This window comes from Paroedura picta, chromosome 9 (assembly GCF_049243985.1).
Source record: "Paroedura picta isolate Pp20150507F chromosome 9, Ppicta_v3.0, whole genome shotgun sequence".
NCBI classification, from domain to species: domain Eukaryota; kingdom Metazoa; phylum Chordata; class Lepidosauria; order Squamata; family Gekkonidae; genus Paroedura; species Paroedura picta.
In genome coordinates this window covers 1,854,112-1,873,202 of record NC_135377.1, presented here as the reverse complement: position 1 = coordinate 1,873,202, position 19,091 = coordinate 1,854,112, and the positions used below count along the sequence as shown (strand labels likewise).

The window sequence follows — 19,091 nt, the reverse complement described above, 5'->3', positions numbered from 1 at the left end:
AGATTTGTGTCCTAAAGCCAACTAACCGGGAAGCTCACCCTGGGCCCTCCGTGGCAGGATTGCAGACCGAACCCCATTCCCCTCCCCAAGCAGCATGGAGGAAGGGCAGGATAGAAGTGCAGTCGGAAGGGGCACACACAGAGGCGTTTGGAAGCGGAAAACCGGCATGGGGAGAAGCCCTCGCCTGACCCCCTCCTCCTCAGTCACTCCCTTCTTGTGAGGGGGCTGGGTCTCAGCCCCTCCCCAACACTTGACTTTGCCTTCCGTCCATCAAGGCCAATCTACAAAGATTGGCAGCCTCTCTCCAGGGTCTCAGGCTGGGGTCTTCCCCATCACCTCCTCCGACCTTCTCCTTTTAACTGGAGATGCCCAGGACTGAACCTGGGACCGTCTGCATGCCAGGGAGATGTTCTCCCCCAGAACCATGGACCCACCCCTGCACACGTGGAGCTGCCTTATACTGAATCACACCGGGGGGCCATTAAGGTCAGTTCGGTCTTCCCCATCCCCTATTCCTTATCCTAACTGACAGCTGAGGCTCACATCCCCCACGGCCTCCAGAGCCCAGCACCTCCTGCTGGCCAGACCAGTGCTCTGCCGCTGAGCCCCTGCCCCTTCCTTGCCGCGGCCTCTCCGCTTTGGGGCGCAGCAAAAGTCGTGCGTGGAACAAGGAAAAACCGAAGAGAAGCCCGAGCTCTTGGGCGGCCGCTAGGATTTGCGTTGCCTCTTTTCCCCTCTCCCTCCCCGCCCCGCCCTCGTGCCAGTCCTTTCTGCTGAGCTTGCCCAATGCCTTTGTGGAGCGCCAGCCCCAGAAGAATCCCCGGGCCCAATTAATGGGAATAGCGCTGAGCAGATTTCGCTCTGACCCGTGCCGGCTGCTGAGTCATGTTTGGCGTCGCGCCAGCTAACGGCTGGCAAGCGCGTGCCGTGGGGGCGCGCCTTAATTGCCGGGCGGCTTGGCACGAAGGTCCCGTTCTCCCGACAGCTTGCAGTGCAGTCGGAGCCAGCGGCCGATGGCGTCAGAGAAGGGTCACGCATGCCGTGGTGGATTCCCGCCACGCAGCTCCGGGGGCGTGAAACTGGCTCGGCAGGCCAGAAAAGAGCACACGACAGTGTTGGCGTTCTGCAGATCCCTCCGTCAAGCAGAAAGGTGGTTTTGTCTCTCCTCTCAGTGGGGAGAGACGCTCTGGCAGAAGCTGCCCGCCTCCCGCAATTTCCACTGCACCTGCCATGCCTGGGGCACCAGATCAACTCACAGGAGCAGCCGGGCCAATTCCCCTCCCCCGTGGCTCAGTGGCAGAGCCCCTGCCTGATATGCGGAGGGTCCCCGGTTCAGTCCCCGGCAGCATCTCCAGCGGAAAGGACCAGGCAGGAGGGGGTGGGAAAGGCCTCGCCCGGGAGGGCCATGGAGGGGGGCCATGCCTCAGTGGCAGAGCCTCTGCTTGACACGCAAGAGGGCCCAGCCAAAGGGATCAGGCAGCAGGGGGTGACAAAGACCTTTCTCTGCCGGAGATCTGGGAGAGCCACTGGCCACTTGAGCATTGATGCAGCCCTGAATGGACCGAGGGTCTCATTCAGTATATCAGGCAGCTCCATCGTTTTAATGTATATCCCGCCACTCTCGGTAGACTCGTGGTGGGTTACATAAAACCAATAAGCCCCCCAATGAAACTGATGCAACTCCTAATATCCTAAAACACAAGAGGTGCCGTAGCCCCCATCCCTTTGCTGGAAGTGGATTGTGATTTCCCGAGTGGCTTTAGGAGCCAAGCAGGGTGCAAACTGGCAAGCACATCAGCCGCATGCAGCCGGGTGTGCTGTGCCGGCCGTCTTGTTGCTTTGTGCGTGGGTCAGACGGCAGATGTAGTGCCCGGCCTGTTCAGTCAGTGTATCTGTGGCCGGAGACCCGTGCTTCCTGCTTTAGGCTTTACCAACAGAGCCCTTCCGCCCCCTGCAAGGATGAACTGCTGTGTAGAACATTTGAATGGACAATGGGGCCTGGACGTCCAGGAGAACCTTTTGACGCGTCCGCCGCAGAGAATAATCGAGTGCCCGACGTCCCTCTCCGCCTGCCGGACTCCGGCTCTCTCCTCTCCCGCGGGTGGCCAGCCTCCGGTGTTGCCCGAAGGTCACGGCCACAATCTGGCCAACAGAGCGATTAATTCCGCCTCGCCAACTTGGCTGTTGACTCTCTGACTTCGAATCTCGGTCCCTGGGCCAAATGTCAGGCAATTTGTGGGGAGGCGAGGGGGAAGGACTCGAAAATACAGCGGGGCACACTTAATCCTTCCAGCCATTCCTAAGTGGAGCCCTGGGGTGTAGGGCGGTGACATCCCAGAACGGGGAGGGGAAGGGGGAGGGGAAGGGGAAGGGGGGGCTGTGTGCTGTTGGCAGACAGGGAGAGCCAAATAACACTCCAGGTTTGAAACGAGCCGGCTATGGGGCCGGCCTCGGCAGAGACCTCAGAGGAGCACCCAGCCAAGAAGGGGCTCCTAGCAGCAGCCAGGGGGCTGGAATTGGGCCCATCCCTTTCCTTTCTGTCCAGTGGCTGGAGAAGGAGGGCGTTGGGCATCTGATGCCCAAAATCAATCCCCCCCCCCCAAGCTAACGCTGCAGGCCTAAATGAATGATAATTAAAGGAATAAATTTCCGTGGTGTCGCGGCCAAAACGTTTTGTTCAGCACTGAAACGGGAAGTGGGGCTGGGCGCGGGAGGAGGCTGGGCCTCCGTCGCAGCCGTAAGATGCTAATGCGGTCCCAAGCATGCCTTTCCCAGGTGCCCGGGTCACGCGTTAAAGAGCTCTCAGCAGAGCAAATTGCGCTGAAGGGTGGCGCAGCAGGCTGGCTCGCCACGCAGAGGGGAGGCGGCCCCATTGGCATGGCAGGTGTGTCGGAAGGGCAGCCCATTCCTCTGCTGAACTAGACTCCTAAAATCCTAGAGTGGGAAGGGGCCACACAGGCCATCTAGTCCCACCCCCTACTCAGTGCAGGATCAGCCTCCAGCATCCAGGAGAAGGATCTGTCCAGCCCCTGCTTGAAGACGGCCAGTGAGGGGAGCTCCCCACCTCCTGAGGCAGCCCCTTCCCCTGCTGAACTAGACTCCTAGAATCCTAGAGTGGGAAGGGGCCATGCAGGCCATCCAGTCCCACCCCCTGCTCAGTGCAGGATCAGCCCCAAGCATCCAGGAGAAGGATCTGTCCAGCCACTGCTTGAAGACGGCCAGTGAGGGGGAGCTCCCCACCTCCTTAGGCAGCCCCTTCCTCTGCTGAACTAGACTCCTAGAATCCTAGAGTGGGAAGGGGCCACACAGGCCATCTAGTCCACCCCCTGCTCAGTGCAGGATCAGCCTTGAACATCCTTGATCCAACAAGACTCTTTCATTCCTCATGTTCAGGATTTCTGCCTCAGAGGCAAGTGGCCAGTTCTTGCCTGGTTGTCATCCCCAGAGTCCAGGCCCTGCTGAGCAGTGGAGGCCAGGGCATCCTGGGGGTGTTACGGGGCCCTTCCGGGACTCCTGTTCCCTTCCTTTGTTCATCTCCTGCATGTTGGCGCGTCTGGCCTAGCTCTTATTCTGACCACGTCAAAATCCCCTCCCCCCCACCTATCATTTGAGGGCTGCTTATGGCACAAGTAGCCCCAGCCGGGAGATGGTTGCCACCCATAATTGCTCTTCGGCCGCAAATGGTGGGTCGGGGGATTGGGACCCCAGCGTGTGCAGCAAGAGACCATCTCCAAGGAGCCCCGCAGCCCACAGACCAGGAGCCATGCGTCTTGGCGCATCATCCGTAACCCTCTCTGGCAGCTCTCCGCATCCTCTGGTGAGCAGGCCACAGAGCGGTTGCCACAAGAACCCCTGGAGGGAGCGGAAGCGGCTGTCACGTTCATTAAATGGATGATTATGTCGATGATGAATAGCGGATCTTCTCTGGGCCTGGCTGCTCCTCTTCCAGTCCTCAGCATGAATTCACAGCTCTCGATGTTGCCTCCCAGGCGGGGCCTGCCAAGCCGAGTCTGGCCGCTGGGTGCTCCGGCTCCAGCATTGACGTTTGGGTGCAAGAGACTCATCAGTCACCTGCCTGTTGTCTGGGGGGTAAGAGGGGTGGGAGTCTCCCTCTGCTCCCCCTCCAGGGTCTTAGTGCTTCCAATAACACTCAGGATTCCTGGGGATTGGGCGGTGCTACTTTATTCATAAGGTTTAGATGGGAGACCACCAAGGAAGGCTCTGCAGAGGAAGGCCATGGCCAACCCCCTCTGCTTCTCGTTTGCCTTGAAAGCCCCTTGCTGGGGTCCTCATAAGACTTGGATTGGGGACCACCAAGGAAGGCTCTGCTGAGGAAGGCCGTGGCCAACCCCCTCTGCTTCTCCCTTGCATTGAAAGCCCCTTGCTGGGGTCCCCATAAGACTTGGATTGGGGACCACCAAGGAAGGCTCTGCTGAGGAAGGCCGTGGCCAACCCCCTCTGCTTCTCCCTTGCATTGAAAGCCCCTTGCTGGGGTCCCCATAAGACTTGGATTGGGGACCACCAAGGAAGGCTCTGCTGAGGAAGGCCGTGGCCAACCCCCTCTGCTTCTCCCTTGCATTGAAAGCCCCTTGCTGGGGTCCCCATAAGACTTGGATTGGGGACCACCAAGGAAGGCTCTGCTGAGGAAGGCCGTGGCCAACCCCCTCTGCTTCTCCCTTGCATTGAAAGCCCCTTGCTGGGGTCCCCATAAGACTTGGATTGGGGACCACCAAGGAAGGCTCTGCTGAGGAAGGCCGTGGCCAGCCCCCTCTGCTTCTCGTTTGCCTTGAAAGCCCCTTGCTGGGATTACCATAAGTCAGTTGTGACGTGATATCACTTACGTTAAACACACGTGAGATGGAAGAGAGGGATTTTGCCCTAAATATTTTGGGCATTCCGCTTCTTCTTTTTCTCCGAGGGGGCATATGAGAAATCCTAGCTTGCTAGTCGGCTAACCTCTCAGGAGTGTCGTTGGCGCAGGGTCCCCATGGAAGAAATGCCACCCAAACAAGCACGCAGGAGGGTCCTGATCCGGGCCCTCGGTCCGATGCAGCCGAGAGAAGTCTCCCTTCCGCGGCTTTGCAAACGTTTCCGACGTCGGTAAATAATCAGGTCATTTTTATAAAATGAAATCTGAGTGGAGAAGCTGTTTTGGCTTCCAGCTATTGATCTGATCGGTTTCTGTTTCAGTAGTTCCAAATTCTAGCCGCTCATTTTTCTCAGCCCGACAGTGGGGAGGGAACGACTTCAGTTCTGTCCCGTTCTGGAGAAGCACATTAGCAATAGCCGAAGAGGCCAGTTTTAATCCTCACGCTCACAACGGGGGGGCTTCTTTGTTTTGCAAAGGACGGGAGCCAGGGCACAGAGGGGCAAGCTTAATGCCTCTGAATAGGGAGGTTCCCTTCAGTCAAGGTGCCTAGTAGGCCATGATACTCTCATCCTCCATGAATCCGTCTAATCCCCCTTTAAAGCTATTTATTCCTGTGGCCATCACTACGTCCTCTGGTAGCGGATTCCACATTTAAATCTCCCTCTCTGTTAAATTCTATGGTTTTGCGATGGGGAGAAAAATTTCCCCCAGTTCCTTGAGGGCTGGATCTGCGGACGGTGACTGCTGTGCTTCGAATCAGGGGGACAGAGTTGAGACATCACAGGACTCCCATGTGCGTTCAAATCGTCCCGCTGGGAAGTGGCCGAGGATGCGGGATCCTTCGTGCGCCACGGGAGACGTGGGAGGCGGAGGGGAGGGGGCATGCGGTTTATTATCTCACCGAGGCGCCACGTGGAGAGCGCCTTCCCCTTAATTCCTTGGAAGTGAAAGGATGGCAAAATGCTAAACTCCTTCTGCTCTTTAGCGTTTGCCGCAGAATCTCTGGGGACTTTCTTAGCACCCCTCCCCGCCTCCCCCAACCCCTCTCTGGGTTTAGTGCCGCTTCTCCACCCTCTCTGTGCATGTTTAGCACTAGGCACTACTTGTCATCGGAGCCTGGCCGTTCTTGCCAAGATTCCTCCAGCAGGAGGGTCGACTCCGTGGAAGGGGGTGGAAAGCAGGGCCAGGAAACCGGCTGAGCTGGCAACAGCGCTTCCTCCTGTCCCGGCCTGCGGCAAACTGCGCCTGTCTAGGAGCCATGCAGATCTTTGGCCCGGATGATTTTGCCCCACGGCTGGTCTGACAGAAAGACATCCCTCCTGGCGCCTCCTCCCAAGGATGTGCGCGCACTCGTGTTTTCTTTGCGCATGGAACAGATGGGACTCTGCCGTCACCGGTGGGCCGCGTGACAGCCCGGGTGAAGAAGGTGCTTGTTGATGCGCTATCAAATCCCACTCACTCACTCGGGCGGGCGGCCGAACGACTGAACGACGCCGTTCCCACCTGGATCGCTTCGGCACGCGGCGCGGCTGACAGACAGGGAATGCCACACTCCTCGTGTCAAAGAGTCCCTCTGGATTGGGGGGGGGGGGGCATGCTGCAATAGAGGGAGCAGCCACAACTGCAGTCCTCCGGTATTTCAGCTGGACGGGGGCTCGGGGCATGCCCCGCCAGAGCCCTCGTTTTGGGGAAACCCTTCTGCTCCGTCCCGTGGGGATGCAGCAAAGGAAGCAGGTGATTAGCCATGACCCACACAGCCCAGGCCAGGCCGGTCTCACCACATCTCAGAAGATAAGCCCTTGCCGAGGATGGAGGCAGGCCTCTGACCTTGGAAACCCTCCAGGCCTACCAGAGGCTTGGGGGGCATCTGGGCATGGCATTTCCTGCATTCTGTAGGGCAGTGGCCCCCAACCCCCAGTCTGGGGACCAGGACCAGTCCGTGGATCAGTTGGTACCGGGCTGTGGTTCCTCCTCGTCCTCCTCCCCGGCTGCTACCTCGGGGGCTGCCCTGCCACTCTGCCGCTGGCTCACCTTTGGTGCTCTCCGGTGGCTGCCATGGCTGGGGCTCCCCCTTGGCATGGCACTGCACAGCTGCTGCTGGCAGCACCCCCCAGTAGGCAGCGAGAAGTCAGGGGCACCGGCAGGAAAGCAAGTGGAGCAGGGGCTCAGGCAGTGGCAGTGACGTCCCTCGGCAAAAGACTACTCCTCCCCCCCACTGGCCTCAGTAAAATTGTCAAGCGTTGACCCGTCCCCAGTGATAGAAAGGTTGGGGACCACTGCTGTAGGGGGTTGGACTAGATGACCCTGGAGGTCCCTTCCAATGCAATGATTCTATGATTTGACAGGAGTTTCTGCTCAGTGTTATGGTTCGGCCTGCATTGGATGTCCCAGGATGGCCCAGTGGCGTCAGCTCCCAGAAGCTAAGCAGGGTTAGGCCTGTATAGGACTTGGTTGGGAGACCTCCAAGGAAGTCCCGGGTTGCTAGGCAGAGGCAGGCAACCACCCCTGGACACCTCTGGCCTTGAAAATCCTACAGCGTTGCCCTGAATCAGCTTGCCTTGACACCACTTCATAGCACATGTGTGCATGCGCCAGGGACTGCTAAAGGCCCTCGTCCCAGACCGGCTGGGACCAGGGGACAGAGGAAGTGCCCAGTTCAGGCTAGCTCCCATTTCTGATGGCCTCAAGAGAATCTGCTGTACTTCTGGGAAGCGGCACCAGGTGGCAACAACTGCCCCCTTGCCCAAAGCTGCCGCCCCGTAACACCCTTGGCTCATTTGGGCGGCCCCGTGCTGAGCGCTGCCAGCCGCAGGTTGCTGGAGGCCCGTAGCACCCCGGTTGCCAGTCGTGGGTCTAATTTATTCGGCTCCCCAGCCAGGCATGTGGCGGCTTCTCCTCCTACGTGTCTGCTCGCCTCTCGTGGTGCGGGGGCAACACCTTGGCCCTCTGGAGAAGAGCTGATTTACCCCGTACAATGCACAATGCCTCACGTTGCGTTTTAAGCAATTGGAGACTGAGCTCCTGGCATATTCTGTCTCCGAATGAGCCTTAATTAGAGGTTGCTTTGTTTCTCTCTCTCTCTCTCTCTCGTTCTGGAACAGCTCGGCTAGATTTCGCACACTGCAGCCCCGGCTACACCCCACCCGGTTGCCCCAGCCGGTCAGCCACCAGCCGCTACATCGCAAGGTCAGTATTTCTCCCCGGGAGAGATGGCCGTCCCCCAGAGGGAGGGGACGAGAGCTGCATTAGCCTAGGCACGGGGGGGGGGAGGGGGCTGTGTGGCTTTAGACCCCACTAAGGCCCCTGTTCTCCCCAGGCTCCATCCCCAAACCGAACAGCAAATATCTGTGATTTGGGGCCGGCATATCTGAGAGATCGCCTCCCTGCCTATGTCCCCCGTAGAGCGCTTTGCAAGCACCAACCGGTTGGTGATTCCTGGCCCCAAGGAAGGACGTTTGGACTCAACCAGGGCCAAGATGTTTGGGGGAACCAGATCCCAGAGGAGATCCGAGCCCTGACAGGACTGGCCCAGTTCTGCAGGGCTTGCAAGACGGAGCTCTTCCGCCAAGCCTGTGATCTGATAGCCTCTAATGCCCCCTCCCCCTTTAAAAAGCTCTCCCACGTTGACAATTCCCTGTAGCTCAGGAACAACAGAAACTCCTTTGGTGGTGCTGCCAAATTTGAGCCCCCAACCCCCTGAGCCACACCCCGTTCCTTCAGCTCCCTTTTCCAGCATCCTCTTGCTGATAAGGAAACGATTGTCTCCAGCTGTTGAGTCAGCAACCCTCAAGCCAGCAAGCAAAGGACCGTTTTCGTCTCGCAGGGCTCTGCAGCACCCTTATTCTGGCCCAGTAGTGTCTGGTGGCCTGGGAGAAGTCCACAAAGTGCTCTGGGTGAATGGACCCACTTCCTCCTCAGATGGTTTCCCTCCTCATGGGCTGGGCTGATCTTATTCCGGGAGGGAGACGGGGTCAGGGCCACCGAAGGTTTCAGAGGGAATGATGCGGCCTTGGTCATGTTTGACGGGCGGGGAACTTGGCCGGGTCTCTGATGGATGCTCTCTGTCTGCCTCTCTTCCCCTGCGTAGCCGAGCCGTCCAGCGCAGCCTGGCCATCATTCGGCAGGCGAAGCAGAAGAAGGAGAAGAAGAAGGAGTACTGCATGTATTACAACCGCTTTGGCAAATGCAACCGTGGCGAGAGCTGCCCTTACATCCACGATCCAGAGAAAGTGGCCGTCTGCACCAGGTACCCTTTTGCCGGCCCACAGCAGAGGCGATTTGGGACAGTCATTTGGGCTTCCGTAGTTTTCCAGGTGCTGAAAACCTCATGGCTCTTTCTGTGTCCTCTTACCCTCTGGAGCAGGGGTAGTCCAACTGCAGCCCTCCAGATGTCCATGGACTACAATTCCCACGAGCCCCTGCCAGCAGCCAAGGGGACCAGTGGTATTTACTAAATGCAAGGCTGGCCTAGACTCAAGAATATCTGCAGGTGGGAATTTAGAGTCATTCACAGCAAGAATTCACGTTTTAGGAAAGGGTTGACTTCTTTTTTCATCTCCAGTTTTCTTCACTACTGAAGCCATCCCAAAACCCATTTAGCAGCACAACCAGTGCAAGGGCTGAGATTCTGAATTGCACACGTTTTACGATTTTTAACAAGAGCCTCTTGTGGCGCAGGGTGGTAAGGCAGCCGACGTGCAGTCTGAAAGCTCTGCCCATGAGGCTGGGAGTTCAATCCCAGCAGCCGGCTCAAGGTTGACTCAGCCTTCCATCCCTCTGAGGTCGGTAAAATAATTACCCAGCTTGCGGCTGGGGGGCAAACGGTCATGACTGGGGAAGGCCCTGGCAGTCCACCAGCCAGTCTTGCCGGCAGCGCGTTCTGCCAGATTGCCGAAGCAAGGTTGTGTTCTTAGCATTGCGGGGAAAGCATTCTGCAAAAGGGGAAACATTCTAATGATCGCAGCCCTCTTAATCCTTATAACAAATTAAAGTAGGGGGGAAACAGTCATGTGCGTCAGTATTGGAAACGGGGTGTTGTCTGTTTTCGTTTGCTGAAGCATTTCTATCCTGCTTCCCTCCCCTCTGGGGACGGAAAGAAACAGAGAAACACAAAATACAGTTTAGACCAGGGGTAGTCAAACTGCGGCCCTCCAGATGTCCATGGACTACAATTCCCAGAAGCCCCTGCCAGCATTTGGAGGGCATCTGGAGGGCCGCAGTTTGACTACCCCTGGTTTAGATAAACCCAATAGTACATAAAGCAGCTGCAACTGACCTGGCTGTCTCAGGGCCGCAGGTGTGGTTGCCGACTCTGGGTTGGGAAGTGCCTGGAGATTTTGGGAGTGGAGCGGGACTTCAGTTGGGCACAATGCTTTAGAGCAGGGATTCCCAGCCAGGGGCACACGGACCCCCGGGGGTCCACGGCCTTTCCTCTCCTGCCTCTCCTGCCTTAACGGACTCGATCACAAGCTAGAGAACTGCCCACTTCTATTGCTCCCCCCCCCCCAGGCATTAGTGAGTTCTCTTGTGGTTTTTTCACCTGGGGGGGAGGGCAAAGCCTGCAAACCTACTCCCTCCCTAAACTGCCTCCTATCTCTTCCCCCCCCCTGTCCCCCCCCCCCCCGTCCTTCTCAAGCCTTCCCTGGTTAGCCGCCTACCTCTGTTCAGCTGTCCCAGAATCACAGAATCACAGAGTTGGAAGGGACCACACAGGCCATCTAGTCCAACCCCCTGCTCAATGCAGGATCAGCCCAGAGCATCCTAAAGTCCCAGGTCCCCCAAGCAGAGCCCTTGGCAGAGGTCTGGTTGTGTGGGCAGGACTGCGGGGGAAGGGGCTGCCTTTTAAAAACCGAGTGAAGCCATGCCTAAGGCCACACGCCCATCCATTCCTCCTGGCAGCATGCTCCTGGACTGTCTGTCGGGCAGGGCCATGCACGCATGCACATGTGGAGACACACCCGCTGCATCAGGCCATCATAGTCGCGTTGTCTGCTCAGGCCGTCTCGGGTCTCGGGCAGCAGTCTTCCCCATCGCCTCCTCCCTTGTCCTTTTAGCAGGAGACGCTGCCGGGGATTGAACCTGGGAAGGGTCACGGGATAAGCGGATGCTCTTCCACTGGGCCTCAGCGTCTCCCTCACTGGGGGAGCGTCTCCCCCACTCCAGAGCAACTGTAGAAATCTTACAGAATCCTCAAGCGGATCGGGAGTTTCCGAAAGAGAAAGAGAAGTCCCTTGGTGTCAAGGGGTCTTGTTTAGGCTTCAGCTGTTTCGTATTTCCTTTGGGCAGTCTGCTTCTGGCCCCGTGAGCTTCTCTATTAACCTCCTTTGTTTCGGTCACCCCGACAGGTTTCTCCGGGGCACCTGCAAGAAGACGGACGGGACGTGTCCTTTCTCACACAAAGTTTCCAAAGACAAGGTCAGTCTGGCTGGCATCACGCGCCTCCGGGAGGGGAGCGGCTTTTCCGGGGAGGGCCTCGGTATTTCCAGCTGAGCTCCTTTGGAATCTGCCTGGCAAGCACTTCGGGCGCGTCCGGGGTCGTTCACCGTCATGAGAGCAAAGTGTGCCTCCTAAACGAACTGGATGCATCAGAATTTTAGCACGCTAAGCAAGGCCCCACGTCCGCAGCACCTGAGGCAGGCTGCCGCATGGCTGATCCTCACAGGTGCGAGGGGAAGAACGCCCAGGGCACCGGCTGCCTGCCTCCGTCCTGCTGGGAAATGCGCACGGACAGGCCCGCCTGGAACTCAGATGGGTCGGCATGATTGATTACTGATTCATCCAGGGCATTTATTGATCGCCTTTCTGGGCTTGTGGAACTCGCGGCGTCTGACGCTGTAAATGAAACAACATTTATGTGATACAAAAGGCCACAATTTAAAATCTCCGGTTAGGACTGGTAAAGTGTGCGTCTAATGTGCCTTAATATCTGACTTATGGTGACCTCAGCAGAGAGGGGTGGCCATGGCCTGCAGAGCCTTCCTTGGTGGTCCCCCATCGATGACTTCTGGTGACCCCAGAAAGGGGCTTTCAGTGAGAAGTGAGTGAGAAGCAGAGGAGGTTGGCCACGGCCTTCCTCTGCAGAGCCTTCCTTGGTGCTCTCCCATCCAAGGGGCTTTCAAGGCAAGTGAGGGGGCTGGCCATTGCCTTCCTCTGCAGAGCCTTCCTTGGTGGTCTCCCATCTAAGTCTTATGGTGACCCCAGCAAGGGGCTTTCAAGGCATGTCAGAAACAGAGGGGGCTGGCCATGGCCTTCCTTTGCAGAGCCTTCCTTGGTGCTCTCCCATCCAAGGGGCTTTCAAGGCAAGTGAGGGGGTTGGCCATTGCCTTCCTCTGCAGAGCCTTCCTTGGTGCTCTCCCATCCAAGGGGCTTTCAAGGCAAGTGAGGGGGCTGGCCATTGCCTTCCTCTGCAGAGCCTTCCTTGGTGGTCTCCCATCTAAGTCTTATGGTGACCCCAGCAAGGGGCTTTCAAGGCATGTCAGAAACAGAGGGGGCTGGCCACGGCCTTCCTCTGCAGAGCCTTCCTTGGTGCTCTCCCATCTAAGTCTTATGGTGACCCCAGCAAGGGGCTTTCAATGCAAGGGAGAAACAGAGGGGGCTGGCCACGGCCTTCCTCTGCAGAATTTTTCATGGTTGTCTCCATTACAAGTAGTGAGTCTGCTTACCTCTCAAGATCGGACAGGATGGGGCTATACCATGCTGCCCTCTCTCCCAAGGTCTGTCAGCAGATAAAAACTAAAGTTGTCCAGATGCAATCCTAAATAAAACTGTCTTCAGCTTTTTACCTGAAGATTGAAAGGATGTGGGTTGTTTCCCCTTAATCGCGGGGCCACCACTGAAAAGGGCCCCTCTTGTTGGCCCACCACATGAGCTTCTTTGACTGGCGGGACAGTCAGGAGGGCCTCTCCCTGCAGACTTAATTCACCGGGCTGCAACGGATGTGAGAAGATGGTCCTTCTGCTGATTCTGGTCCCAGACTACGTAGGGCTTTAAAGAGCCAAACCAGCACCTTGAATTATTCAAAATTTTGAGTGTTGGACATTTTGCAGAATCCTGCTTTCCTCGGCCTGCGGTCTCAGTGGCCACAGGACTTTAATTCTCTGCATGCACCCAGCCCTGCTTTACGCTGAATGGGAGGGGGGGGGAATGCCTAGTTAGAGGTTTCCCAATTGCTGATCAGGTAGCTTGCCCACATAGCACTCTGCCATGACGGAATGGCGCTGGCTGGCAAAAGCATCTGGATGGCCCAGGCTAGACAGATCTCAGCCGACCTCAGAAGCCAGGCAGGGTCAGCCCTGGTTAGTCCTGGGAGGGGACACCCCCCTGCCCTGCCCTGCCCTGCCCTGCCCTGGGTCCCCCAAGTAAGCCTGATTGGGGCAGATCATGAAAGCTAAGCAGCGTCAGACCCGTTTTGAGTGCAGATGGGGACCACCAGGGGTGTTGGGGGCCGTATTGCAGAGGCCGGCGATGGCCACCACCACTGAACTCTCCTTGCCTTGGATTCCCCCTGCGAGGTCGGCTGTGGCTTCACAGCTCTTTCCGGCTCCCAGGCAGCCACAGGCTGGCCAGCTGGTGACTTCCAGGGCTCTCTTTTGCTTCCCACACGGAGCCTGGAGGTTCCGGCCGAGCTGCTTCATCCCCACCAGCCCAGAGGAAGAGTCTGCCGCTGCCTTTGCTGAGCTGGGCGTCCTTTGGTCGTGATTTATAGCTGCAGGGGAGCAGGCTGCCCAGAGCCGGAGGCGACGGTGACACTCGCCCCAGCTTCCTGTTAACCTGCCGATTACCGGGAGAGGTGACGCTCGCCTCATTTATCAAAGTGGAGACCCAAAGAGCAGCTTGATCCCTGCAGTGCAAATGGATTTCCTGCTGCCTTCGGGCTTCGCCATGAACCGGCTGAGTGAGTCCCGCTGTCTCCAGAGGAGCCCTCGCTTTGAAAGGCTGCTTTCTCCTGCCCTGGGCACACCTGCAGGGGCCCACCCCATTCCCAGAGGCGTTACAGTCCTGCCTCCTGGCCGCTCCGAAGTCAGAGTTCGCTTGTCTCCAGCTGGGCACGCAGCCTGGTGATGCTGTCTGTGGTTTAATCTGTCCTGTGTTGTGTCCACAAAGCGCCATCTTCCCACTGGCTTGGCATTCACTGCTGTTTGCTGACGGTCACCCTAGAAGCACGGGCCGGACAGTGCCCTGCTCCAGGAAGGGAGGGAAGTTACGTTAGAGTGAACTGCTGGGTTTGCCTTTGGGTCTTATTTTTGGCAGAGTATCAGAGAGGGAGAGAGTGTAGCAATCGGGTGGTTAAAATAATACAATACAAAATAATACAATATTCTCTTTTTATTTAGAAGAGAAACAACTATACAGAAAGAGGAGAGGCGAGATCTTAACCCGTTTTGCTAGCTGTTGACTGCAGCCGTTCTTTTGTTGTTCAACTGCTGTTCTGGAGGCAAGCAGGGAGGAAGTGCACTAAAAAGTCTCCTATTGAGCCAATCTGGACCCTGGAGGAGATAATCTGAAAATCATCAGGAAGTTCCTGTCCTATGTTAAATGCACATCTCCTTCAGGGCCCCCTGCAGATTCTGCAGATTCCAGCACTTATAGCTCATAGCTGCTTTGATCAACTTGGGATTTGCCCCCAAGTCCTGTCCTCTGTCTTCTCAGTTTGTTCGTGTTTTGATTGGACAAGGAGTCCTCGTCCCTCTCTTTGCCCTGCTCCCCACCTCTCCTCAGCCCCGCAGATCCCCTGTGGGTCAGGAGCTGGGCCCTGCTCAGGCCCTCTTCTCCAAGGCCTGTGGACAGATGGAGGATGCCCAGTTAGCAGCACATCCTCTGGGGGAGAGAATCTACAGCTCGAGGGGGTGGGGCTGTCCTGAGATGCTACCCGAGGTCTGAATCCAGGGGGGCAGGGGCGTCTGGGGACACCAGGATGTGGGCCCAGTGAATTTCAGGGCAGGTTGGAAGGTCAAGACGGAAGAACAGGAGGAAGGGGCATCCCGCAGAAGCACAGCACCTATAAGTGGTCCCTTGCAAAGAAAATAAATTTCCAGAAGGGGATGTCAAAGTGGGAGCAGGATTAAATTGTGCAAAGTATGAGCAAAACAGAGAGAGAGAGAGAGAGAGAGAGAGAGAGAGAGAGAGAGAGAGAGAGAGAGAGAGAGCAGAGGAACGGCCATGGTGGGGGCTGGTTCCAGCTTAACGCTGACCGGCCCATGGCTAGACCGGCCCCCCACCAGTGCTGATCCCAGCACCCATCCAGCCTTCTCCGCAGAGGCGTTTTGAGAGGCTGTGGGCTCAGGGAAGTGTCAGAGGTTGCATGAACCCGCTTTGTGTCTCGCCCCCCCGGAGAGAGCTCCTTGGAGAATTCTCTGGTCCTCGGCAGAGAGGTGAAAAAGAGGCAAATCTTTTGCCCTTGGCCCCCTGATTTGACCACAGGGACATCCGAGGCGGGGCTGTCCCCCTGGGAGCACTGCTGGCGTTATTATTTCAAGTTTTTATCCCGATGTTTGGCCTCGAAACAGCTCTGGCTGTCCAATCTGAGATCACAGTTAGCCGGTTGCCGTTCTGGACAAGGTGAAGCTAGACAGGCCAAACTCCTCGTGGGAATCCCCGTGGCCCTCCCTCGCTCACAGCCGGGCCGAAGACAGACCCCCCCCCCAGTCTTCCGATTGGCGCTGCCGACCGGGACGGCTTCTGTCCTTGGGGGACATGGCAGGAAGGCCTTCCAACCCCCTGAGCAGAGTCGCCTTGCCCCGCGGCTGGCTGCGTTTGGCGGCCAGGGCACCGGAGAGCGGGGTGTTCGGTCCCCCCCACGCGTGCGGCGGGGTCTGCGGATGAAGGTTGGCGGGCGGCTGGGGCCCGGGCCGAGACAGGCTGCTGTTCCAACAGCTTTTCCCCTTGAGGGACTTGACAAGAATCAGCATTTTTCTCCCTAATAGAGCTTCAAAACTCTGTTGTGAGCAATTTGGAAATTCACGTCGAGTTTCGGGTTCATTAGCTGCTGCTCTCGGAAAGACGTGCGCCTATTCGGAGCGGCCTAATATGGCCGCGGCGTGCTAGCGCCTTGCGTTAATGTTATTGTTATTTGCATGGACATAGCGGGGTGCAAACAAGGTTAATTGAAAGGAGAATGGCGCTTCCTCTCCGTAATGGCTGGGCCTGGCAGCTGGGAGGAGCTGGGCTTTGCATAAGAGCCGCTTTTATTGCCCCTTTTTATTAGAGCTAATTTGATCCCTATATCAAAACCTACATTAAGGGAGCCGTTTGCGGTCACGCCACTGCCGGCTGAAAGACCGCCCCAGAGCCCTGTCCCTCCTTTTAATGTCTGCAGTTAAAAGACAATTAAAAACACAAACTCTTTGCTTTTGCACGCACCCTTTGTTTTCCTTTCTGTGGGTGGCTTTCGGCCCCTTCCCCTCCTGTCCCCCCTCTCCCACCCAGCCCCCTTGCTCCACACTCTAGCGAGCTAATTCGGTTAGAGCTTTAGTGTGTCCTTTGGGGGAAAGGCAGCCCACCCCCTGCCCAGCTGCCCCAGATAGCATCCGCTCTGCTTAGTGCGCATTTATAGAAATTGGCTGACGAGACCCGAACTGCAGGATTTCAGCCGCTGCTACAGAGCAGGACGCCTCTTCTGCTGGGCAGTAGGCTCGTTTAAGGTGGGGAGAGGAGCCGGGAGGAAAAGAGGGCCCAGGAAAGGAACACGGGAGGCAGGGGGGAGGGAGTCAAGCAACCAGAACAAGCACTTTGCGAACCATCTGGTTGCTCGGGGACTTGGCTCGTATCGGAGGAGTTCGGATGCGTTTCTCAGTCCTCCGGGGTGAGCACAATTGGCAGCGAGATGCTCGCCTTGGGAAGGCGATAGAAGGAGCAGCCTTGCACTGGGGGTTGGAGACCCTCTCCTCCTGCACCGTAAGTTTGGACCCGGAGCAGAGGGCGTTCCCGATCGAGTTCCGTTTCAGATGGAGATGGAAAGAACCGATCCGGGAGTTTTTATGTGAGCCAAGCCTGTGCTTGGCTCTCGGGCTTGCAGGCCTTCCCAGCCGGTAATCGTTAAGGTGCACAAGTGGAATTGTCACAGCAGGCCGGTAATTTCTTTTTAATTATAACAGCTGGCTGAAGGTAAAGTTTTGTGGTTTGCGGCCTGATCGCTGGGGGTGGGGGCTGGGGGTTGGGGGGGCAGTCCCACGTCTGTCTCTGCACACATTTAGTTTGGCTCAGCTGGCTCGGGGGGCAGCGCACAGACCTCTTGAAGGCTCACATTTGGACGGGGGCACAAGCCGCCTGCAGATCCGTGAAAGCCGTGCATCAGCTTCGCCGATGGGGAAGTCCCTTCAGAGAGAGGAAACCACAAGGGTCCCTCTGGCCTGTGGGTCACTTGTGGCGGGGAGTCAAGGGGGCAGGAGGCGAGAAGCAAAGCATCCTTCCTCACACCGACCCACTTCCAATCCCCTTCCCTTTCCTCCCCCCACAACAGACACCCCTTGAAGTGAGTGAGACTGAGAGAGCCCTGAGATTACTGGAGAAGAAGAAGAGTTGGTTCTTAGATGCTGCCATTCTCTACCCGAAGGAGTCGCAAAGCGGCTTACAGTCGCCTTCCCTTTCCTCTCCCCATAACAGACACCCTGTGAGGGAGGTGAGCTGAGAGAGCCCTGAGATTACTGAAGAAAAAGAAGAGTTGGTTCTTATATGCCCCTTTTCTCTCCCTGAAGGAGTCTCAAAGCAGCTTACATTCACCTTCCCTTCCTCTCCCCACCACAGACACCACCAAAGGCCCAAGACCTGAGCAAGGCTGCTAATGATAAAGGCATTTCAAAGATCATTAGAGCTGGTTTTTAATCTCCTGCTTTTCAACACCCAAAGGGGTCCCAAAATGATTTCCCGTTCCTCTCCCCATAAAAGGCACTCTGTAAGGTAGATGGGGCTGAGCGAACTCTTAGAGAACTGCTCTGTGAGAACATCTCTGAGAGAACTGGGACTTTCCCAAGGTCACCCAGCTGCCTTCACTTGGTGGGGACTCGAACCCAGCTCTGCAGATTACTGGGCTCCGCTCTTTAACCACTCCAGTGCCTTGACTCTCAGTGAATCAGAGGACGCTTGATGGCACTTCACACACACACACACACACACACACATGCATGCACACACACGCACACACACGTTTTTTTATTTAAAAGAAGAGAAATTTGAAATATAGGAGGGGTACAGGAAAGAAAAGGGGGTTATAGATATATTGTTCAAAATTTGCTTTACCCTGCATAATATATGTATTTTTTCCTTTTTCAAGGAATACATTTTATTTCAAAGTAGTACATTGCATGTTATAGAACGACTGTAAGATACTCTTTTATAATACAAGCAAAGGTGGGGGGAGGGAAACCCAAATCTTTTCCTGGAAGACAGCTTGTAAGAAGAGATGAGAGGGAAGAAAAGACCCAGAATTTACATTTTACGCTCAGGTATATAATATTCCTCTCCATCTCATTTTACTGACCTATATAGTCTAGACCAGGGGTAGTCAAACTGCGGCCCTCCAGATGTCCATGGACTACAATTCCCAAGAGCCCCCTGCCAGCATTCGCTGGCAGGGGGCTCATGGGAATTGTAGTCCATGGACATCTGGAGGGCCGCAGTTTGACTACCCCTGGTCAAGACGGCCTAAGGCAGGAAGTCTGATGTTAGTCTGTCGTGCATCAGATATGTGAGTTCTGCCACGGTCGTGCGTTCCCGCATTTTGTTTGACCAGTCCAGCACTAACAATCACTTCACATTTAGGGTATGTGTGTGCGGGATGCGTAACTGAGGCCCACCATGCACTGCCAAAGGGTGTGTGTGTGTGTGAAGGCCCAGGATCCCCGCAAGCGCTGACCCCCTGCCTGCTCTCTGGCTCTCTCCTCCCAGATGCCGGTTTGCTCCTATTTCCTGAAAGGGATCTGCAGCAATAGCGACTGTCCGTACAGCCACGTCTACGTCTCCCGGAAAGCAGAGGTGTGCCCGGACTTCCTCAAGGGCTACTGTCCCCTGGGAGAGAAGGTAAGAGCCAGGCGGCCGTCGCCTTTCAGCCAGCTGCACCGTGCCGCTTCGACAGGCGGATGGACGTCATTTGCGGCGCACCTTTCTCTCGGGGACTCGAGGGGAAGCATGCAGAATAAGTCCGCGCCTTCGTTCGGTAGGGACTGCCATAGGATTAGGACTGCAAAAATCTGAAGCAAAGCATGACCATTCGCATGACGTGTTGAGC

At 56.6% G+C, this 19,091-nt stretch overlaps 1 protein-coding gene across 1 annotated transcript in view; it reads left to right on the top strand.

The window, feature by feature from the left end:
- ZC3H3 (zinc finger CCCH-type containing 3) overlaps positions 1–19,091 on the top strand; it is a 210,023-nt gene that overhangs the window by 144,789 nt on the left and 46,143 nt on the right. The window contains exons 6-9 of the mRNA XM_077351316.1: positions 7,972–8,056; positions 8,958–9,116; positions 11,215–11,284; positions 18,752–18,883. Coding sequence (XP_077207431.1) covers positions 7,972–8,056; positions 8,958–9,116; positions 11,215–11,284; positions 18,752–18,883 — 446 coding nt within the window. The remainder of the gene's footprint in view (positions 1–7,971; positions 8,057–8,957; positions 9,117–11,214; positions 11,285–18,751; positions 18,884–19,091) is intronic.